The sequence below is a fragment of the Hippocampus bargibanti genome, linkage group LG16 (genome assembly GCF_051943395.1).
Source record: "Hippocampus bargibanti isolate YZ-2025 linkage group LG16, ASM5194339v1, whole genome shotgun sequence".
Lineage (NCBI taxonomy): Eukaryota > Metazoa > Chordata > Actinopteri > Syngnathiformes > Syngnathidae > Hippocampus > Hippocampus bargibanti.
This window is the reverse complement of record NC_142749.1, coordinates 18,682,675-18,701,805: the sequence shown is the minus strand read 5'-3', so window position 1 is coordinate 18,701,805 and position 19,131 is coordinate 18,682,675. Positions and strand designations below refer to the sequence as shown.

The 19,131-nt window shown below is 48.0% G+C and overlaps 3 protein-coding genes across 10 annotated transcripts; 1 reads left to right on the top strand and 2 right to left on the bottom strand.

Moving 5' to 3' along the window:
• Nucleotides 1–86: 86 nt before the first annotated feature.
• On the top strand, nucleotides 87–8,516 carry LOC148886918 (calcium/calmodulin-dependent protein kinase type II subunit alpha). 7 transcript variants are annotated; one of them, XM_089016324.1, is made up of 18 exons: nucleotides 87–528; nucleotides 1,336–1,430; nucleotides 1,501–1,560; nucleotides 3,167–3,221; nucleotides 3,328–3,393; nucleotides 3,462–3,534; nucleotides 3,610–3,712; nucleotides 4,007–4,090; nucleotides 4,446–4,540; nucleotides 4,610–4,732; nucleotides 4,817–4,900; nucleotides 4,976–5,018; nucleotides 5,774–5,811; nucleotides 5,897–5,945; nucleotides 6,018–6,093; nucleotides 6,219–6,313; nucleotides 6,404–6,632; nucleotides 7,152–8,516. In XM_089016324.1, the coding sequence occupies exons 1-18, from the start codon at nucleotides 467–469 to the stop codon at nucleotides 7,153–7,155; spliced, it is 1,434 nt and encodes a 477-aa protein (XP_088872450.1). In that variant the 5' UTR covers nucleotides 87–466; the 3' UTR covers nucleotides 7,156–8,516. The 7 variants fall into 7 exon arrangements, 6 of the variants coding, with proteins under 6 accessions (XP_088872450.1, XP_088872448.1, XP_088872451.1 ...); XM_089016322.1 differs by having other exon boundaries at nucleotides 5,897–6,093; XM_089016325.1 differs by lacking the exon at nucleotides 7,152–8,516 and having other exon boundaries at nucleotides 6,404–6,636.
• Nucleotides 8,517–12,850: 4,334 nt separating this feature from the next.
• unm_sa30652 (un-named sa30652) lies at nucleotides 12,851–16,613 on the bottom strand. 2 transcript variants are annotated; one of them, XM_089016283.1, is made up of 9 exons: nucleotides 16,138–16,613; nucleotides 14,905–15,124; nucleotides 14,606–14,744; nucleotides 14,341–14,483; nucleotides 14,213–14,265; nucleotides 14,014–14,138; nucleotides 13,711–13,818; nucleotides 13,438–13,647; nucleotides 12,851–13,358 (listed from the first exon to the last, which is right to left on the bottom strand). In XM_089016283.1, exons 2-9 carry the CDS (start codon nucleotides 15,102–15,104, stop codon nucleotides 13,041–13,043), a joined length of 1,296 nt encoding a protein of 431 aa, XP_088872409.1. In that variant the 5' UTR covers nucleotides 15,105–15,124; nucleotides 16,138–16,613; the 3' UTR covers nucleotides 12,851–13,040. The 2 variants fall into 2 exon arrangements, with proteins under 2 accessions (XP_088872409.1, XP_088872408.1); XM_089016282.1 differs by having other exon boundaries at nucleotides 14,905–16,613.
• Nucleotides 16,614–16,722: 109 nt separating this feature from the next.
• Nucleotides 16,723–18,789, bottom strand: med31 (mediator complex subunit 31). The gene is made up of 4 exons (XM_089016287.1): nucleotides 18,654–18,789; nucleotides 18,123–18,197; nucleotides 17,281–17,377; nucleotides 16,723–17,013 (listed from the first exon to the last, which is right to left on the bottom strand). The coding sequence occupies exons 1-4, from the start codon at nucleotides 18,661–18,663 to the stop codon at nucleotides 16,773–16,775; spliced, it is 423 nt and encodes a 140-aa protein (XP_088872413.1). The 5' UTR covers nucleotides 18,664–18,789; the 3' UTR covers nucleotides 16,723–16,772.
• Nucleotides 18,790–19,131: the final 342 nt, after the last annotated feature.

The following is a 19,131-nucleotide window of genomic DNA, read 5'->3' as shown; positions in this document are numbered from 1 at the left end:
GCGACAAAGGCTCATTTATATGCACAAGTCATAAAAGGGCAAAAAGAAAAGAGCCCGGGCCACGTGAGCGGGTCCGGGATGACGTCATAAGGGTCAAAGGCCACCGAAAGAAAAATGTTTTGTGACAAGGTCGCCGTATTTCCAGGTTTTTTTCGTCAAAGGAGCTGCCGACTCCACACGGGCAAAATGAGAGGATGCAGTTGCCATGGCGACCCTGCAGGCGCCAGTTCCACTCCGCGATTGGCTGACGGTTGTGGGTGGGCGGAGGGGGGGGGGGGGGTCTGAGTAGGCGGGGAGCGGAGCCAGCGGAGGTTCGCCGCCCCCCCCCCCCCCCCTCCCACCCCATCTTGTTCATCGCCTTCCTCCGAAAGCGAGCCGCCGTCTCCCTCATTCGCTTCCTTTTCTCCAACCGGCCGCACAAGTTGCTCGTCGTCGCCGTCGGCTGTCGTCCCGCCGCCGCGTCACCATGGCGACGGTCATCTGCACCCGTTTCACCGAAGAGTATCAACTGTACGAGGAGCTGGGCAAGTAAGTGCACCGACGCCTTCACGCGGGTTACAAACTTGCAGGGACGCGGTGGACGGGTGGACGGGTGGCGACGGCGTCCACGGATGGGGGCGACACCTCCGTGACCTCATCCCACCCGCTCGGTGGGTCTCTTACGTAAGGTGTGGGGTGGACGGGATGTCTTTCGCCAATCAAATATTGATGACCTGGCGTCACCTGTTCACCATCGCCGCGGCGACGTCAACTCACATCCTGACTCGTTGACCAAGCCCCGCCCCCTCCGTGATCTCGTTGATTTTGTTCGCATTTTAGAAAATTTTCTACATTTTTAAAAATGTTCTAAAACAGATTTAGAAAATGCCAATTTTCTAAATTTTTAAACAATTTCTAAAATGTCAATATAGCATAATCACTACTAGTTGTATCTAGTTAGCTATTCGCTATTTATTAGCTCTAGTTCTAGCTATCACTCTATTAACTATTAGTTGTCAATCTAGCCAGCTATCTAATTAGCTGGTTATCTAGCTAGCTAATCGCTATTTGTATAGCTAGCTATCTACTGACTAGCTGGCTAGCTAGCTATCTATTTGCTGTCTATTAGCTATCTGACTAATTAGCCGGTTATCTAGCTAGCTATTTGCTATCTGTCTAGCCAGCTATCTACTGACTAGCTGGCTAGCTAACTATCTATTTGCCGTCTATTAGCTATCTGACTAATTAGCCGGTTATCTAGCTAGCTATTCGCTATCTGTCTGGCTAGCTATCTAGATAGCTCGCTATTAACTAGCTATGAGCTAACTGGCCAATGGCGTGCGCGTCCGCCGGCAGGGGTGCGTTTTCGGTGGTGCGGCGCTGCGTGAAGGTCCTGTCGGGTCAGGAGTTCGCCGCCAAGATCATCAACACCAAGAAGCTGTCGGCGCGAGGTGAGACGCTAGCGCCCCCCCCCCCCCGCGTTTCCGCCCAAATCCAAACGTTGTCTCCTGGTCTCTCCAGATCACCAGAAGCTGGACCGCGAGGCTCGCATTTGCCGGCTGCTTAAGCACCCCAACATCGGTGAGTCGCGTTGGGGGGGGGGGGCTGCCCGAGGATAACGAGAATGAATTATGCACGCCGCGCTTGTCGCCGCGCCGTCCATAATTCATGTGATGTCATCATCGCGTGACCGAGATGTGGTTGCGGAACATCAACGCCGACAAACTGAGCTCTGTGACGTCTTGTTTTGGCAAAAGCAACTACAGTACATTCAAAAATATTCATCGACAGGTAACATCCGAGTTACGACCGGGTTCCGTTCCGACAAAACGGTCGTAAGTCAAACGGTTGTAAGTTGAAATCCGTTCAAAATGGCTCTCCCTGCTGACGGCCAGAAGAGGTCGCTCAAAGTCAGGCGGACGCCAAAGGACTGTATAACTACTGTATTGAGTGTAGTCACGCAGTAGATTGCCGTGCTGGTGCGTGACATGCTGTCTGGCCAAAATTGTAGTACGCGTTGCCGGCCGCTCGCGTGTTGCGCTGCTGGGTGTAGAAATGTGTTTTTTAAAAAAGGGTCTGGCGGTCATGGTCGTAAGTACGGGTGGTCGTGAGTTACAAGCGGCACGACTTACGACCGCCAGACCCCTTTTTTTTTATTCTACGCTTGTCACCACAACGCGCTAGCATGCCGGCAACGCGTACGACAATTTTGGCCAGCCAGCATGTCACACACTTGCACAGCAATCGACCGTGTGATGGCACCAGAGTAGTGGGGGGGGGGGGGGCTGAATTTGCGAGTCATTTAGCCTCCGAGTCTCCGTTCAACATTTTGAATAGATTTCAACTTACGACCGTTTGGTCAGAACGGAACTCGGTCGTAACTTCGATGTTACCTGTGTGTATATATATGTATATATATATATATATATATATATATATATATATACAGTGTCTCGTTATATCGATATCGGATATATCGGTCACGTTATATCGATATTTTTTCGGACTCCCTTGAATATCGATATAACGAGACTTTACTGTATATATATAATATATATATTTTTTGGAATCATGTATTTCTTAGTAATGTCTTCTCTTACATCACATGTCCCCTGCCTCTTTGGTCACGTGACCTCCCCGTCCGTCTTGAAAAGGACAATGCGAGGCCCTGCGTTGAGTTTCGTTTCGCGATGTGGTAATGCAGGCCTTTTGTTGCCCCCCTTTGCCCCCCCCCCACACCTGTGTTGAAAAATAAAAACTCTCAGAGCGCAACAATACTATATTTTTTTTCTCCTAACACTCCCACACACTGCGCTAATGCTGTGTGTCACAAGGCTTTCGACGCTTTCACCTAAAGACACTGTTGCCTGGCAACACATGCACACACACACACACACACACACACGCTAGCACACAAAACGGGTTACGTTACGTAAGCTTCCTCGCTATCTGTCGAGCATCGCTCACCCACACAAAGCCGCCATTGGCCACTCAACCCGAGCAAGCGTTCTGATTGGCCGCCTTGGTGCACCGGAGGTCATTTTGTTTTTTCTCTTGCGCATCTGCGACAAAAAAAAAAACACCTAAAATGGAGACTTGTGAATATGCGGGTGGCTCATTTAAAAGTTTCTTCTGATGATGATGATGATGATGCTTCTTTTGCCATTTCCTTCTTTTTTCTTTGCAGTGCGCCTTCACGACAGCATCTCGGAGGAGGCTCACCATTACCTGATCTTTGACTTGTGAGTCCCCGTTTTTGCTTGACCTCTGACCTACGACGTCATCGCGGCTACCCCGGTCAACGCCCCCTCCCTCCCTCCCTCCCTCCCTCTATTGTGCGCGTGTCAGGGTGACGGGCGGCGAGTTGTTTGAAGACATCGTTGCCCGAGAGTATTACAGCGAAGCCGACGCCAGGTGAGCGGCGAGGCCCGTTAGCATTAGCCGTTAGCGGTCGACCTTTGACCTTTGACTTTTGCGCACAGCCACTGCATCCAGCAAATTCTGGAGGCGGTGCTTCACTGTCACCAGATGGGCGTGGTCCACCGCGACCTCAAGGTTCGCCGTCTCCGCCATCCCGCCTCCGTCGCGTGATCGGCTAGCGCGCTTAGCTTGTCTTCGATGTGGCCGCAGCCGGAGAATCTGCTGCTGGCCTCCAAGTCCAAGGGGGCGGCGGTCAAGCTGGCCGACTTCGGGCTGGCCATCGAGGTGGAGGGCGAGCAGCAGGCCTGGTTTGGTGAGCCCGTGCAGACGCCGTCGCCATCATTATCGTCACCATCATCATCATCATCATTATCGGCATCATCTTCATCGCCATCGTCTTCATCACCATCTTCATCACCACCATCATCATCATCATCGCCATCATCTTCAGCGCCATCATCTTCATCACCATCTTCATCACCATCTTCATCACCATCATCATCATCATCGCCATCATCACCATGTCCGATAGTGTCGGCGACACTTCATCTGCTATTGCCATGGCAACCGCCATGTCGCTAAGGTAACTGCGTGCGTGTGTCGTCAGGCTTTGCCGGGACTCCTGGCTACCTGTCCCCCGAAGTTCTGCGGAAGGACCCTTACGGGAAAGCCGTGGACCTGTGGGCCTGCGGTCAGATCCCGAGCGTCCCCTTCCGTCCCCCCTTCCGTCCCCCTCCTCGTCTCCCGCTCCTTTTTTGGTGTGCGTGTTCATCACCTTCTCTCCTCCACTTGTCTCCTTGTTTCCTCTCCTCAGGCGTGTCCTGTCTCCCGGGGTGTGTCTTTTGTCCCCTCAGGCCTATGTTACATCCTCACGTGTGTCCTCCCTCACCGGCGTTTTGCATCCTGGGATCCGTCCTCGCTTCCACGTCTTACGGAGGACCGTTTGTCTTTTTGCTCTGGGTTGTCCCCCCTGTCCTCGTCCCCGTCCCCGTCCAGCGCGGCGGTTATCGTTGGCGCTCCCTCACGGGCGCGTTTCTCACCGGCAGGTGTGATCCTCTACATCCTGCTGGTGGGCTACCCCCCCTTTTGGGACGAAGACCAGCACCGTCTGTACCAGCAGATCAAAGCGGGAGCGTACGACGTAGGGGTCGCCGCGTGAGCATCGGCGCCGCCGCCGTCGCCGTCCTCAAAGGCTTTTTGCGGTCCGCAGTTCCCGTCCCCCGAGTGGGACACGGTGACCCCCGAGGCCAAAGACCTGATCAACAAGATGTTGACCATCAACCCGTCCAAACGCATCTCGGCCGCCGAGGCCCTCAAGCACCCGTGGATTTCTGTGAGCTCCCGTCGGGGTCTCTCCCGCTAACATGTAGCGCGCTAACCGTTTTTTTTTTTTTTTTTGGGGGGGGGGGGTCTGCAGCATCGCTCCACGGTGGCGTCCTGTATGCATCGGCAGGAGACGGTGGAATGCCTGAAGAAGTTCAACGCCCGCCGCAAGCTGAAGGTAGGACGGCCTTCCCGTCTCACCCCCCCCCCCCCCACGTTATTTACTCCCCCCCCCCCCCTTCCTCGCTTGCAGGGCGCCATCTTGACCACCATGTTGGCCACCCGCAACTTCTCAGGTGGGTGCTCAGACAAACGGATTCAAAGGTGAAAAATGTCTCGCCCTTTGACCTTTTAGCTTGCGTGCTAACAGCAGACGAGCTACATTGACGACGTGCGCGGTGGGAGGTTGGGGTGCCACGTCAATCGTCTCGTCTATTCATAGCGGTCTTCGTTGTCGTAGCTGGTTTCCGCTTGAACGAGACCCGGTCCTTGTCGAGACTTGATCCTAGGTCCCGCTCATCCTGGTTGTGGTTCTGATGCTTGATCCAGCTCATCGGGCCGGTCTCAAAACTGGAATCTGATCCCAGTCCCGAGTCCGGACCTTGTCCTGAGACAGATCAAAGTCCAGATCCGGTCCAGATCCCGGCCCGCTTGTCACGGTTTTGGTTCTCGGGCAAGACTTGAACCGGTACAAGTCCCGATCGGAGCACCGGCCGTTTTTCGAGCGTCCAAGACCCGAGTTAGCCTTTGCTGTTGCGACGCAGGCCCGAGCGGGACTCCCCACTGTGTGTCGCGTTTGAGGAATGCGGTGTCAAGTGGTTGCTAAAAGCGGCTCGCTACCGGAGTCCGCAGTCAGGCACACGTTCCCTCCGGTCTTTGTGGACTCTTTTTTTTTGGGGGGGGGGGGAGGTCTCCTGAAGTCGTGCGCGACGCGGACTTCTGGTTGCGGAAGCGCTTTCGGTCATGTGGGCGGCGGTCCAGGCGCTGGCGCCGTTTGCTTTGCCCGTCACGCTGTTGTTGCTCCTCTGCGCCTCGGCGGCGGCGGCGGCAGGAGGGAAGACCGGCAACAAGAAGACGGACGGCGTCAAGGTAAGCCGTCGTCGCCGGACACTTCCTGTCGGTCAGGCGCTCTTCCCGCCCGTCGCCCATCCCGTGGCTCTTCCTGCGCTCGCAGGAGTCCTCGGAGAGCGCCAACACCACCATTGAGGATGAGGACGCTCGAGGTAGGTCCGCGCCGGCGCCTCTTTGTCGCCGATGTCTTCAAGCGTCGCTTGGTTTTTGCGCGGGTGCGGCAGCGAGGAAGCAGGACATCATCAAGGTGACGGAGATGCTCATCGAGGCCATCAGTAACGGCGACTTTGAGAGCTACACGTGAGTCCAGCCTCTCTCTGGTCTGCTTCCTTCCTCCCCCTTTCTTTCCTTCCTTACTTACCTTACCTTACCTTACCTTAACCTCCCTCCCTCCCTCCTCCCTCCTTCCTTCCTTCGGCCCGCAGCAAGATGTGCGACCCGGCGGTGACGGCGTTCGAACCCGAGGCGCTCGGCAACCTGGTGGAGGGGCTGGACTTTCATCGCTTTTACTTTGAAAACCGTGAGCTTTACGCCCGTTTTCGCTCGCCCGGCTTTGCCCGTCGCCCGACGGCGCCCCTTTTTTCTTGTTTTTGTTTTTGTGCGTCGCCAGTGTGGTCGAAGAACAGCAAGCCGGTGCACACCACCATTTTGAACCCGCACATCCACCTGGTGGGCGAGGAGGCGGCGTGCATCGCTTACGTCCGCGTGACGCAGTACATGGACGGCAACGGGACGCCGCGCACCGTCCAGTCGGAGGAGACGCGGGTGTGGCACCGCCGCGACGGCAAGTGGCAGATTGTCCACTTTCACCGCTCGGGCTCGCCCTCCGCGCTTAGCAAGTAAGGCTCGATCGCTCGCTCATCTTAGCCGCTTTTAGCCCCGCCCTCACCCCCATTTGGTAGGCTTTTATTTTGAAAATCTCCGGTGACCGCTTTAGAAGGGTCCAAATTGATTGGCGCCTCGCTGGCTAATTTAGCAACTAGCTAGCCCGGCGTTTTGTAGCAGCTAGCCGACACGCCGCATTGAGTTCAAAGGTTAAAGTTTGCACCGGTGGCTTTGTGAAAATAAAGTTGGCCCGCTGCCTAAAGTCGGGTGACGCCTGCGACGCAAACCCCAAGACCCAGAAAAGGACTGGCTATCTATTAGCTTGATACCTAGCTGGCTATCTGTTAGTTATGCGGCTACCTAGCTAGCTAGCTTTCTGTCTATTTGAGTTACTTCCGGGTTGAGTGAACGCTGGCGCTTGTGGCTGCCGCTGCTCACCCACAGAAAAATGTATCCCGTGACTGAAAAGTGACCTTGAGAGTTTTGAAAGGCGCTTAGAAATGACATAATTATTATTATCTGCGTCCACCTAGCTAACTTCTCCAAGATGTCCCCGTCACCCGGACGACCAATTGATTGACAGGAGGCCCGTCCCGTGGACAAATCGGAAGAGGGGACGCCGAGGGTGTGGCCAACACAGCGCAACCAACCCCGCCCGTTATTGTTACTCCGCCCTACCAATCTGACCCCGCCCCTTACCCCATCCCCGCAGCTCCTTTTTACTTTTTTTGCTTACTTCTGTTTTCACACGACCGATGATTGACACGTGTGGCCGGAGGGGCTTAACTTAACTTAGTTTAGCGTTGCAAAGTGACAGCTCTATCGGAAACAAAGAGGTGTGTGTGATTCGCCTTCTAAGGCGTAGGGGGCGCTGTGAGCAAGTGCGACGGCCATTGCTTGACTTTGTTCCATCCAAAGGCTTCCTTCTTGTCTTCTTTGACCTCTCGAGCTTCCATAAACTGCTACGCTTTGACTCCGCCCCCTTCGCTCTTATTGGGCGCAGTCTAACTCACTTCAAATCGAGTAATAATTCAAAAAAAGTCATCAATGTGATGTCGTTTGTTGTTGTTTTTTATAGCTTGTTTATTCAATTGATGACCTTTCACATTCAATTGATTTGGGGCCGCACATGAGGGGGTTAATCAATATCGAGATGATCGTACGGGGGAAGCGTTATTGTGTGTGCGTGTGTGCGGTTTCAATTGCATGCGTTTGAACTTTGACTTCCTGTTTGGAGTGGCTTTGTGCTCATTTGGCGCGCTCGCTCGGTGGAACGCTTGCTGCCATTTTGACTGGACGCTGATGACATCATCAGACGACCATCTTGGGGGTTTTTTATTTTTATTTTTGTTTCTTTTTTTAAGCAATTGTAGCCCGCCTTCCAAAATATCAAAAATTATTTTTATTTAGGCGCTTAGAAATCAAATGGATTAATATTATTATTATTAAAGTGCAGGCATATCCAATGTTTTTTTTTTTTATGGCTTTGAATGTTGTTGTTTGGACGCTGATGATGTCACACGCGTCACATGGATGGACAGGAAGTGGTTTTTTTGTTGCCATTTTTAAGGTTTAGTTTAGTTTTCGCCTCGTTAGCTTGGGCTCTTGAGCTAAGACGCTAACGAACTAGCCCGTCCATGCTAATCTTGCCCACGGTCACGTCTCTCAGGTGAAGCGACGACACAAAAAATGTACACATCAAAAGAAATGAAAATGAAAAACGGTCAATGTTGTGACGTGTCAGCAACTGCATGCCCGCCGTGTAACAGGAAGTGATCAAGGCGTCCGTCCGCCTGCCTGCGTACGTGCACGCCAGGGAGAGAACGTGCACGTGTTTCTCACCCCCGTTGTGCACTTTTGTGCTATTTAAAAAAATCGATTAAAAAAAGTTGACAACAGTGACATATTCAGCTGATTTTTTTTTTGGACTCTTCAGACTCTTTGTTTAAATTCCAAGTCTTGAAATGAAAAGAAAGTAAAACAGGCATTTCACGCGTGGAATGGGAAAAGATTCATTCGAACCAGAAAAAAACTTGTAGTAAGGCGTTTTTTTTGGCCAAAAAATGCCTTACTATAGTAAGGTGTTTTTTCTCGGCCAAAAATGCCTTACTATAGTAAGGCGTTTTTTTTTGGGCCAAAAATGCCTTACTATAGTAAGGCGTTTTTTTTCGGCCAAAAATGCCTTACTATAGTAAGGCGTTTTTTTTTCGGCCTAAAATGCTTTACTATAGTAAGGCGTTTTTTTTGGGCCAAAAATGCCTTACTAGAGTAAGGTGTTTTTTTTCGGCCAAAAATGCCTTACTATAGTAAGGCGTTTTTTTGGGCCAAAAATGCCTTACTATAGTAAGGTGTTTTTTTCGGCCAAAAATGCCTTACTATAGTAAGGCGTTTTTTTGGGGCCAAAAATGCCTTACTATAGTAAGGCGTTTTTTTCGGCCTAAAATGCCTTACTATAGTAAGGCGTTTTTTTTTCGGCCTAAAATGCTTTACTATAGTAAGGCGTTTTTTTTCGGCCTAAAATGCCTTACTATAAATGGTCATTTTTTTCAGCTTAAAAATGCCTTACTACAGTAAGGTGTTTTTTTTTTTAGCCAAACTGCCTTCCAATAAGTTTTTTTTTTGTTTAATTGAATGCCAATCACCACCAACAGTCACTCAGATGACAGTACCTTGATGGGCAAATGGTAAGTGCTCTGGATTACAACTGCAGAGGTGCAGGTTCGATTCCAGCGTCAACCATATTTTCAGGCATTTTTGGCCGAAAAAAACGCCTTACTATAGTAAGGCATTTTTGGCCGAAAAAAACGCCTTACTATAGTAAGGCATTTTTGGCCCATAAAAAACGCCTTACTATAGTAAGGCATTTTTTTGGGCCGAAAAAAAAACGCCTTACTATAGTAAGGCATTTTTTCTCGAAAAAAACGCCTTACTATAGTAAGGCATTTTTGGCCGAAAAAAATGCCTTACTATAGTAAGGCATTTTTGGCCCAAAAAAAACCCTTACTATAGTAAGGCATTTTTTTCGGCCGAAAAAAAGTAAGGCGCCTTACTATAGTAAGGCATTTTTGGCCGAAAAAAAACACCTTACTATAGTAAGGCATTTTTGGCCGAAAAAACGCCTTACTATAGTAAGGCATTTTTGGCCCCAAAAAAACGCCTTACTATAGTAAGGCATTTTTGGCCCAAAAAAAACGCCTTACTATAGTAAGGCATTTTTGGCCCAAAAAAAACGCCTTACTATAGTAAGGCATTTTTGGCCGAAAAAAACGCCGTACTATAGTAAGGCATTTTTGGCCGAAAAAAAACGCCTTACTATAGTAAGGCATTTTTGGCCCAAAAAAAACCCTTACTATAGTAAGGCATTTTTGGCCGAAAAAAACGCCTTACTATAGTAAGGCATTTTTGGCCGAAAAAAAACGCCTTACTATAGTAAGGCATTTTTGGCCCAAAAAAAACGCCTTACTATAGTAAGGCATTTTTGGCCGAAAAAAACGCCTTACTATAGTAAGGCATTTTTGGCCGAAAAAAAACGCCTTACTATAGTAAGGCATTTTTGGCCCCAAAAAAACGCCTTACTATAGTAAGGCATTTTTGGCCCCAAAAAAAACGCCTTACTATAGTAAGGCATTTTAGGCCGAAAAAAAACACCTTACTATAGTAAGGCATTTTTGGCCCAAAAAAAACGCCTTACTATAGTAAGGCATTTTTGGCCGAAAAAAACGCCTTACTATAGTAAGGCATTTTAGGCCGAAAAAAAACGGCTTACTATGGTAAGGCATTTTTGGCCGAAAAAAATGCCTTACTATAGTAAGCCGTTTTTTTTCGGCCTAAAATGCCTTACTATAGTAAGGCGTTTTTTTTTTTTCGGCCTAAAATGCTTTACTATAGTAAGGCGTTTTTTTTCGGCCTAAAATGCCTTACTATAAATGGTCATTTTTTTCAGCTTAAAAATGCCTTACTACAGTAAGGTGTTTTTTTTTTTAGCCAAACTGCCTTCCAATAAGTTTTTTTTTTTGTTTAATTGAATGCCAATCACCACCAACAGTCACTCAGATGACAGTACCTTTATGGGCAAATGGTAAATGCTCTGGATTACAACTGCAGAGGTGCAGGTTCGATTCCAGCGTCAACCATATTTTCAGGCATTTTTGGCCGAAAAAAACGCCTTACTATAGTAAGGCATTTTTGGCCGAAAAAAACGCCTTACTATAGTAAGGCATTTTTGGCCCAAAAAAAAACGCCTTACTATAGTAAGGCATTTTTGGCCCAAAAAAAAACGCCTTACTATAGTAAGGCATTTTTGGCCGAAAAAAACGCCTTACTATAGTAAGGCATTTTTGGCCGAAAAAAAACGCCTTACTATAGTAAGGCATTTTTGGCCGAAAAAAAACGCCTTACTATAGTAAGGCATTTTTGGCCGAAAAAAAAAACGCCTTACTATAGTAAGGCATTTTAAGCCGAAAAAAACGCCTTACTATAGTAGGGCATTTTTGGCCCAAAAAAACGCCTTACTATAGTAAGGCATTTTTGGCCGAAAAAAAACGCCTTACTATAGTAAGGCATTTTTGGCCGAAAAAAAACGCCTTACTATAGTAAGGCATTTTTGGCCGAAAAAAAAACGCCTTACTATAGTAAGGCATTTTTGGCCGAAAAAAAACGCCTTACTATAGTAAGGCATTTTTGGACGGAAAAAAAACGCCTTACTATAGTAAGGCATTTTTGGCCCCAAAAAAAACGCCTTACTATAGTAAGGCATTTTAGGCCGAAAAAAAAACACCTTATTATAGTAAGGCATTTTTGGCCCAAAAAAAAACGCCTTACTATAGTAAGGCATTTTTGGCCGAAAAAAACCGCCTTACTATAGTAAGGCATTTTTGGCCGAAAAAAAACGCCTTACTATAGTAAGGCATTTTTGGCCCAAAAAAAAACACCTTACTATCGTAAGGCATTTTTGGCCGAAAAAAACGCCTTACTATAGTAAGGCATTTTTGGCCGAAAAAAAACGCCTTACTATAGTAAGGCATTTTTGGACGAAAAAAACGCCTTACTATAGTAAGGCATTTTAGGCCGAAAAAAAACACCTTATTATAGTAAGGCATTTTTGGCCCAAAAAAAACGCCTTACTAGTAAGGCATTTTTGGCCGAAAAAAACGCCTTACTATAGTAAGGCATTTTTGGCCGAAAAAAAAACGGCTTACTATAGTAAGGCATTTTTGGCCGAAAAAAAAACGCCTTACTATAGTAAGGCATTTTAAGCCGAAAAAAACGCCTTACTATAGTAAGGCATTTTTGGCCAAGAAAAAACACCTTACTATAGTAAGGCATTTTAGGCTGAAAAAAACGCCTTACTATAGTAACGCATTTTTGGCCCAAAAAAAAACGCCTTACTATAGTAAGGCATTTTTGGCCGAAAAAAAAAGGCCTTACTATGGTAAGGCATTTTTGGCCCAAAAAAACGCCTTACTATAGTAAGGCATTTTTGGCCCAAAAAAAAACGCCTTACTATCGTAAGGCATTTTTGGCCGAAAAAAACGCCTTGCTATAGTAAGGCATTTTTGGCCGAAAAAAAAAGGCCTTACTATGGTAAGGCATTTTTGGCCGAAAAAAAAGGCCTTACTATGGTAAGGCATTTTTGGCCCAAAAAAACGCCTTACTATAGTAAGGCATTTTTGGCCGAAAAAAAACGCCTTACTATAGTAAGGCATTTTAAGCCGAAAAAAAACGCCTTACTATAGTAAGGCATTTTTGGCCAAGAAAAAAAACTATAGTAAGGCATTTTTGGCCGAAAAAAACGCCTTACTATAGTAAGGCATTTTTGGCCCAAAAAAAAAAAGCCTTACTATCGTAAGGCATTTTTGGCCGAAAAAAACGCCTTACTATAGTAAGGCATTTTTGGCCGAAAAAAAAGGCCTTACTATGGTAAGGCATTTTTGGCCCCAAAAAACGCCTTACTATAGTAAGGCATTTTTGGCCGAAAAAAAACGCCTTACTATAGTAAGGCATTTTTGGCCGAAAAAAACGCCTTACTATAGTAAGGCATTTTTGGCTGGAACAAAAACGCCTTAGTATAGTAAGGCGTTTTTTCCAGCCAAAAATGCCTGACTATCAATGATGTTTTTTTTGCGCTGAAAACGCCTTCCGTCTTTGTTGACGTGTAAAGGTCACTCCCATTGACGTTCAACGACGATCACTCGAAATGACCCGACATTTTCAAGAAAAAGCAACATTCACGTAAACGCCTAAAAAAACAATTATATTTCAAAAAACTGAAATCATGAATTGAATTTCCACGCAGCATTCGTTAGCATTCATCCATCGAAAACAAAATGGATCCAAAATGACTTTTTTTTTAAATGGTGACAACCAATCAAGTGAAGTAAAGGTAAGGTCCGCACCGCAGCCCAGAATGAGGCAAGGCTGCATCATGCAGCGTCCATCTCCTGCCACCGGGTGTCGCTAACAATCCGGTAGTTCACCCGGCGGTAGCGGTCGGGCCGCGCCGCCCGCCGCCGCCACACCTCCTCGTAGAGGCTCCGCACGACCGGCGGCGGCGGCGTGAATCCGGCGTCGGCGCCCAACCGGGCCATGTACTCCCACTGGTCGCCGCCCATCACCAGAAGGTGGCGCCGCGCCACGCCGCCGTCCGCCTTCTCCCGCAGCGCGCGCCGCGCCTCCGCCGCCATGCGGGCCGGCGACGGCAGCGGCGTCGAGCCGGTCAGCGCGGCTAACGCGAACCGGACCTGGCGGGGCGGAGCGACGTTGACGTGACGGCGATCGGCTAGCGGCTAGCGGGACCCATCGACTCCGCCCCCTCGTCACCTGACAATGGAAGTAGACGAAGGGGCAAATGCTCTTGCAGAGGCCGACGAAGACCAGCGAGGGGAAGGCGGGCGGCATCATGTAGCGGTACAGCGGCGCCACCAGCTGGCCGTCCATCTCCAGACCCAAGCGGGCCGCGTCCAGGAAAGGGAAGCTAAACTTGTAGCCCGTGCAGAAGAGCAGCGCGTCGGCCGGGCGCGCCGAACCGTCCTGGAACGACGCCAGCGTTGCCATCGAGCCGCGCTAAGCTAACGTGGGCGCTTTTTGGCTCACCTGGAAGCAAATTCTGCCGTCGGCCCGGACGCCCGCCGGCGGGCCCGCCTGGCGGATCTCGGCCGGAAGAGCGGCCGCCAGAGGGGGGCCGCGGTGACTCAGCGTCACCTGCCAGGAAGGACAAACCACAATTAGCATGGACGCCGAATAAACCCATGGTCCTTTTTTTTCAGGTCAAAAATACCTTCCTGTACGTGCTGGTGTTTTTTTTTCAGCTAAAAACACCTTCCTATACATGGTCTTGTTTTTTTTGGGGGGGCTAAAAACCTTACTTTTCATATTTTTCCCTGGTTCCATTTGTACCTGCGCGCCCACTTTGGCCAACTCCAAAGAAATGTCGACGCCGGACGCTTTGGCGCCGACGACCACCACCGATCGAGACGAGAAGGCTTCTGCGCTGCGGTACGCGTGACTGTGGAGAACGCGTCCTACGCGGAACCGACCGGGGAAGCGTTTAGGACTGGACCAAGTTTTCAGCGCTGTCCAACGACTTGGGACTTGCCTTTGAAGTTCTCCAGGCCTGGCACGCTGGGGATGTTGGGCTCCGAGTAATGCCTGTCATGCAAACGGCTCAACGTTAGCCTCACCGTTAGCGTCTCCATTAGCATCTCCGTTACCCTCCGGGCTTACCCCGAACACACAAAGACGGCATCGAAGGTATTAGCGGTGCGGCAACCTGAGGCGTCGCACGCCGTCACCTCCCAGGTTGTCCGATGGTCACCGTGCTCCGTCGTCACCACGACGGGCTTCACTTCCTCCACCGCCGTCTGGAACTGACGCAGACAAAGAGATGTTTCGAGAAGTCGCCGGGGACCGGACTTGAGGACCCTTCATTTAAAGCCAGAACCCGATCGAGAGTCCTTGCAGTCTTGCCATTCGCGGACGGACAATTTACCTTGACGTGGGGGCGGACGCGGTACCGGTCACAGTAGTCCTCCAGGTAGCGCTGGACATCCCGATGTGACAGGAAGCTGTTGAGTTGCGGGTCGAACGGAAAGTCCGGGAACATCATCACCTCTTTGGGAAGGTTGGTCCTGTACCCCAAAGAACAGTTGGCGGATGGACGTTAGCGTCTTCGCTTCCTGCTCTTACGCGGTTCAAAGTCGGAAGGCAGGCCTGAGTCTGGGACCGCTTCTTGGGAGCGGACCTCGGGATCGGGACCTGGTCTAGGCACCAAAAGTTGGCTTCTCTCACCTGAGGTTCTTATACATGCTGCATCGTACGTCCGGTCCGACCCGGTCTTGGTAGCGCCACGTTCCGCCCACGTCGCCGCTGAGCTCAAAGACCACCGGAGGGGCGAAGCGCTCCGGTCTGGACAAAACGTGTCGGGCGGCGCAGAGTCCCGCTGCTCCGGCGCCGACCACCGCCACGCGCAGCGGTGAACTGGTCGCCATGACAACCGCTGAGGGAACTCCTGGAATGACTCCACATGGTTGATTGTTCATGTCTAAGATAGCTTGATCTCTATTTGCTATCTAGCTGGCTATCTATCTAGCTAGCTAGCTAGCTCGATCTTTATTTGCTATCTAATTTTTAAACATTCGTAATTTGAGCGAAAAAAAAGCTACATAGCTGGTCATCTATTTTCTATCTACCTAGCTAGCTCGATCTTTATTTGCTATCTAATTTTTAAACATTTGTTATTTGAGTGAAAATTGCTCATTAAAAATGCTATCTAGCTAGCTACCTACCTAGCTGGCTATCTATTAGCTATCTGGCTGGGTATAAAGCTATCTAGCTGGCTATCTATTAGCTATATAGCTATCTTGCTAGCTGTCTAGCTGGCTTTCTATCTATTTGAGTTACTTGTGGCATGTGGCTGCCGCTTCTCAGCCACAGAAACATTTATCCTGTGACTGTAAAGTGACCTTGAGAGTTTTGAAAGGCGCTTATAAATCAAATGTATTATTAAAATCCAATCCAATATTATGCTTCTTTGAAGACCGGCGGATGTGACGTAATTGACCGGATGTATGATCAGACGGAGGTTTGAGAAACTATAAGAAAATAAAACGATGTTTACCATGTGTTCGTTGAGCGAATTCCTTTAACAGTTAAAACAAGTGAAACAATCAGATTTAAACCGCCTAAATCGAACAAAATCGCTATTGATCTCAAACCTGAACGGAAAAAAAGGAGATGATTGACAGCTGGGAAGATAGCTCGGGCAACCAAAGCGTTCCTTTTCTCGTATGAATTCGTACACTGACAGTAAGTTTAGAAAAAAAAGCATCTGTTGTCATGGAATGTTTAAATTCACAACTCGACGTGGTTCAGGAAAAACGCGCCAGGTGACAGTTTGACAATCCGATCGGGGGAACCAGACTTTATCGTTGCCGTACGAATAATCCGAAAACAGTCCAAAATGTAACCCCTCGGCTTCATTCACATAAACAATATGATCAAAAACCAGTTTGCGTCACGTACCTGTGTCGTTCCGCAGTTAAAACAAAAAAAAAAAACAAGTCAAACGACGATTTATTTCGCCCCCGCTCCGCTACTTTCGACCAGGAAGTCAAATTTACCGGAAAAACACCGAGCATTTCCGGTTATTTGACTTCAAAATAAAAGTACCAGAGGCATGGTACTTCTTTTGAAGGCAAATAACGGAACTTTAAAACCAGTATAGCCACGTGCTGAAAACAACAACAATAATTCTAGCTCTCGATTTGCTATCTCATTTTTAAACATTTGTTATTTGAGCGAAAATCGCTAATTAAAAATGCTATCTAGCTAGCTAGATAGCTAATTTCTATCTGGCTGGCTATTTAGCTGGCTATTTCTTAGCTATCTGGCTCGCGGTCTTGCTGGTTTTCTATCTATTTGAGTTACTTCCGGGTTGAGTGAACGCTGGCGCATGTGGCTGCCGCTGCTCACCCACAGAAAAGCTTATCCTGTGACTGTAGCGCTGAGAAATGATTATTATGATTATGATAAAAGAACGAAAAAAAAATAGCTTTTTATCAAAGACAATACTTGCGGACAAATAAAGAAGTGACAAAGACCATCCAATTTCCTCTCCAAAAGTGTCTTGAACGTTTATTGTTTTGCTAAGCGCGCCGTCACTTGGTAGCGGCGGCGTTAGCGTTAGCGTGTTGCTGCTGCGGCGGCGGCGGCTGCTGTTGCTGCTGCGGCGGCGGCTGCTCGGCTAGCGCCTGCTGCAGTCGCGTTCGCTTCCTGGAGTAATGCTGCCAGTGGAGCAGTTGCTGCTCGTCGATGAATTTGGCGCACTGCGCGTTCACCAGCTCCTTGCGGAAGTGCTCGTACTGAAGCAGCTCCAGCATGTGCAGGCAATGCGGGTACCTGCGCGCCGGCAAAAGGGGGCCAAAAAGGGGGCACTTTCAACGGATGGATTTCAAAATGGCTCCTGTGCAGTCTGGGGCTAGATAGCTAGCTAGCCAGCTAGATAGCAAATAGAGATCAAGCTAGCTAGCTAGCCAGCTAGATAGCAAATAGAGATCAAGCTATCTAGCTAGCCAGCCACCTAGATAGCAAATAGAGATCAAGCTAGCTAGCTAGCCAGCCAGATAGCAAATAGAGAGCTTTTGTTTCTAATTTTGGTGGTCTTACTTGAGAAACTTGGCGTAGTCGGCCTCCTTCCAGTACAACAAATACTTGAGGTAGTTGATGAAGGGTCTTTCCCTCAGGAAGCCCCTCTGAGCCAGGACTACACACACACACACACACATTTAAAGCGTACAGTGATACCTCGGCTTACGAACGCTTTAGCTAACAAACTTTTCGCCTTACAAACATTAAATTTGCGAGAATATAATCTTGGCGTACAAACCAATTTTTACGGTGGACGAATCAAACCACACAATGCCGCGGTGGATGGCAAACTAGTTTTCCACCCCCCCTTTCTTTGAGTGCATAAATGGTATGTTATCGAGTGGAGTACTTTTGCTATTATGGGAGCGAAAAAGACCCCACCGCAAGCTAATTTTAAGCCAAAGAGGACACAAAAAGGAGATCATCGAAAAACACCACCGAGGTGTGCGTTTGTGTGACTTAGCGACCCAGTACCAGTACGCTAAGTTGCTACGTGTGGCTAAGGGTGTTTTTTTTGTGTTGTCTCAGCAACGGTCTCAGGCAATAGAAGAAGTTGAAAAACTTCTGTTGATTTGGATGAACAAAAAGCAGCTAGCAGGGGACAGTGTGAGTGAGGGTATGATGGCCCAGAAAGCACGGCAAAGGTCAATAAAACGACTTTATTATACAGTATAGTTTATTTCTTTCATTACAATCCAATAGCATATTTATTATACATAAAATAAGGTGTATTTTGTGTCATTTTAAGGCTTAATTTAGTAGAAAATGATCTTTCATGGGGACCTGGGAACGTATTATTCTCATTTTAATGGTTTCTGATTGGAAATTAATGTCTTGAAATACAAAAGGTGCACACTTACAGTTGAGATAGTTGGGGTTAGCCAAACATTGGATGAACTCCAACTCTGACTGGAAGCGGGTACGAGCCTGCTCCTCTGCTCACGCACGCACACACACGCGCGCACACACACACACACACACACACACACACACACACACACACACACACACACACACACACACACACACACACACACACTTGTTACTGCAACAATTGATTTAAACGTTAAGTCTGTCTTGTAGCACACAAGTGCATCACTATCCAAGTTCGGTTTCCATAACCAGCCATCAAAATGTCTTCATATTTTTATAAGTGTATTATTATATACTCAAAATTAATTATTATATAAATTCAATTCAACGATTTAGCAGTTAAACGCCGTTCGAGCTTTACTTTGCCCTCGTAGGAGACTAAATGAAGCGTTTAGTGTGCCGACGTATGGTCAATTAGCTTTAGCTTGTTAGCACAACAATGGAAGTTCGAAGAAAGATACAAGACAATACATATTCACATTGATTTATATCGCGCTTTAATATGAACGTTGGCTCACCGGTTTCCATGACAAAAGTCTCTTCTTTCGCCCACCGAGTAGAAGAAGGAGAGAAAGAAGAGAAAACGCGTGGAAAAGCGTTCGCTGCTTTGTGTGGTAGTTCAGCCGTCAGTTGACACGGCCATGATTGCCGGAAATGAATAAATAACAGTGACGCGTATATTACGCGACATTTGCGTCCATTTACGATGGTGAGAACATGTGTAAAAAGTTACGCTAGAGGGCGACAAACCGCAACTAAAACACTCGATCATTACCAGGAAGGCTTTTTTTCATTATTTTGTTTTTTTTTAACACAGAGACATTTTTATACGTATAGAGTTGTTGTAATCTTTTCTTCCCAGATAATCATGTTTTTTATTTTTTTTTTAATTTTCAAGCCATTCAGTAACATCGTTTCATATTTTTTCTGTACAGATAGGTCTTTTTGCTCATTATTTCTTCCATCTGTTATATTTGACGAGATATTTTCTTTGCC

What these genes read in the sequence shown, in the direction of transcription:
- med31 (XM_089016287.1), bottom strand. An exon ending in TAACCCCAACTATCTCAACT is followed by an intron (nt 17,378 to 18,122) that starts GTAAGTGTGCAC and finishes GTGTGTGTGTAG; the next exon opens with TCCTGGCTCAGAGGGGCTTC. An exon ending in GACTACGCCAAGTTTCTCAA is followed by an intron (nt 17,014 to 17,280) that starts GTAAGACCACCA and finishes GCCGGCGCGCAG; the next exon opens with GTACCCGCATTGCCTGCACA.
- unm_sa30652 (XM_089016282.1), bottom strand. Translation starts at nt 15,155, where the DNA reads ATGAACAATCAACCATGTGGAGTCATTCCAGGAGTTCCCTCAGCGGTT. An exon ending in GCGTCCGCCCCCACGTCAAG is followed by an intron (nt 14,484 to 14,605) that starts GTAAATTGTCCG and finishes TGTCTGCGTCAG; the next exon opens with TTCCAGACGGCGGTGGAGGA. An exon ending in TCGTCTACTTCCATTGTCAG is followed by an intron (nt 13,359 to 13,437) that starts GTGACGAGGGGG and finishes CCGCCCCGCCAG; the next exon opens with GTCCGGTTCGCGTTAGCCGC.
- LOC148886918 (XM_089016322.1), top strand. Translation starts at nt 467, where the DNA reads ATGGCGACGGTCATCTGCACCCGTTTCACCGAAGAGTATCAACTGTAC. An exon ending in CTGTACGAGGAGCTGGGCAA is followed by an intron (nt 529 to 1,335) that starts GTAAGTGCACCG and finishes GTCCGCCGGCAG; the next exon opens with GGGTGCGTTTTCGGTGGTGC. An exon ending in GCTTAAGCACCCCAACATCG is followed by an intron (nt 1,561 to 3,166) that starts GTGAGTCGCGTT and finishes TTTTCTTTGCAG; the next exon opens with TGCGCCTTCACGACAGCATC.